General features: G+C 54.5%; 1 protein-coding gene across 1 annotated transcript in view; it reads left to right on the plus strand.

The window, feature by feature from the left end:
- Nucleotides 1-1476, plus strand: part of LOC113214399 (UDP-GlcNAc:betaGal beta-1,3-N-acetylglucosaminyltransferase 9) — a 72440-nt gene that overhangs the window by 66858 nt on the left and 4106 nt on the right. The window contains exons 4-6 of the mRNA XM_052270022.1: nt 260-410; nt 778-867; nt 1197-1472. Coding sequence (XP_052125982.1) covers nt 263-410; nt 778-867; nt 1197-1472 — 514 coding nt within the window. The 5' untranslated portion in view covers nt 260-262. The remainder of the gene's footprint in view (nt 1-259; nt 411-777; nt 868-1196; nt 1473-1476) is intronic.

Consider the following 1476-nt stretch of genomic DNA (forward strand, 5'->3'; position numbering starts at 1 on the left):
GAGGTGTCGAATCATTCCCAAGAGCGGCTAACGCCTTGCAGATAGGCAAGACCCTTGCGGTGGAGTGCAGCCGAGCTGGGCGGGTGGACTACCCTCGGTCCCACAGGCGTCTTGCGTCCACAGCTTGGCATGACCTGCTGGCTTTCACTGTGTGTGCACTGTACGTTTTTTTTTTTTGTTTTTTTTTTTTTAAAATAAATAACAACGACAAACAAACTGGGATTAATTTTCATGTTGTTTCTTCTCTGTGTGTGCGCAGCTGATGGCGGTTCGCGTGCGAGTGCTACAGTCGCTGGTGCTGGCGCTGGTGTGCCTGTCTCTGGTCGTGTACTCGTCTTACTACGCGACTGCCTCGGGACCGTCGGGGCCGCCGCTGCCGCCGCAGGCCGCCCAGCGCGCCCCGGGCCCTTGTGAGTTGTACATGTGGTACTCGCTGGTACTTTATGGTACTATTTATAGCACTCGCTGGTGTACTCTTTGTGGTACTCTTTGGTACTTTATGGTACTCTTTGGTACTTTATGGTACTCTTTGGTACTTTATGGTACTCTTGGTACTTTATGGTACTCTTTGGTACTCGCTTGCGTACGCTGTAGTGTACTCTATGGTACTCTTTGGTACTCGCTTGCGTACGCTGTAGTGTACTCTATGGTACTCTTCGGTACTCTATAGAATTGCATTTAAAAACCGATTTTATTTCTGTGTTATTCTTGCAATGTATGGTTTTGGTTTTGGTGCTCGAGGATGCACAATGACCCCCGTCCTCCTCTGTCCCGCAGCGCCACCGTCGCTGAGCCCCGCCGCCGCGGCCCCGAACGCGGACGCGGCCGCTAGCAGGGCGAGCAGGAACGCGTCCACCTTGCAGGAGGGTGAGTTCGACGGGGCATTTCAATAAGTACTCACGTAGCCACGCCAAAACAAAACGTAATGTTAAGCCACATAGCTAAACAAGAGCTGAATTGGGGAAAACTAATTATGTAGCCAAAGAGTTAGCTATCTCGCTGTAAAATCAAGCTATCTAGCAATAAAATCTAGCTATCTAGCAACAAAATCTAGCTATCTATCAATTAAATTTAGTTACCTAACAACAAAATTTGGCTATTTAGAAACAAAATTTAGCTGTCTAGAAATAAAATTTAGCTATCCAGCAACAAAATTCAGCTATCGCTTGGTGACCAACAACCTGTCCGTGTTGCAGACCCGCTGAGCAATGGCTCGCTGCTGGTGGGCGGCGTCAACGCGTCCACCATCGCGGAGGAGGTGGGCGCCGTCATCGTGGGGGTGGGCTCGGTGAGCCTGGCCAACGGCGGCACGGGCTTGGGCGGCGTGACCAGCCGGGCCGCCTCGCCCAGCGGGCCCGCCGCCCCCGCCGCCCCCGCGCTCCTCAACACCCCCGCCGCCGCCGCCGCCTCCGGGCCCGGGGGCGGCGCGAGGCCCAACGCCACCCTCAGCACGCCGGCCCCGGCCCCCAGCGGCGG

This window comes from Frankliniella occidentalis, unplaced genomic scaffold (genome assembly GCF_000697945.3).
Source record: "Frankliniella occidentalis isolate FOCC.00 unplaced genomic scaffold, Focc_3.1 Scaffold5, whole genome shotgun sequence".
NCBI classification, from domain to species: domain Eukaryota; kingdom Metazoa; phylum Arthropoda; class Insecta; order Thysanoptera; family Thripidae; genus Frankliniella; species Frankliniella occidentalis.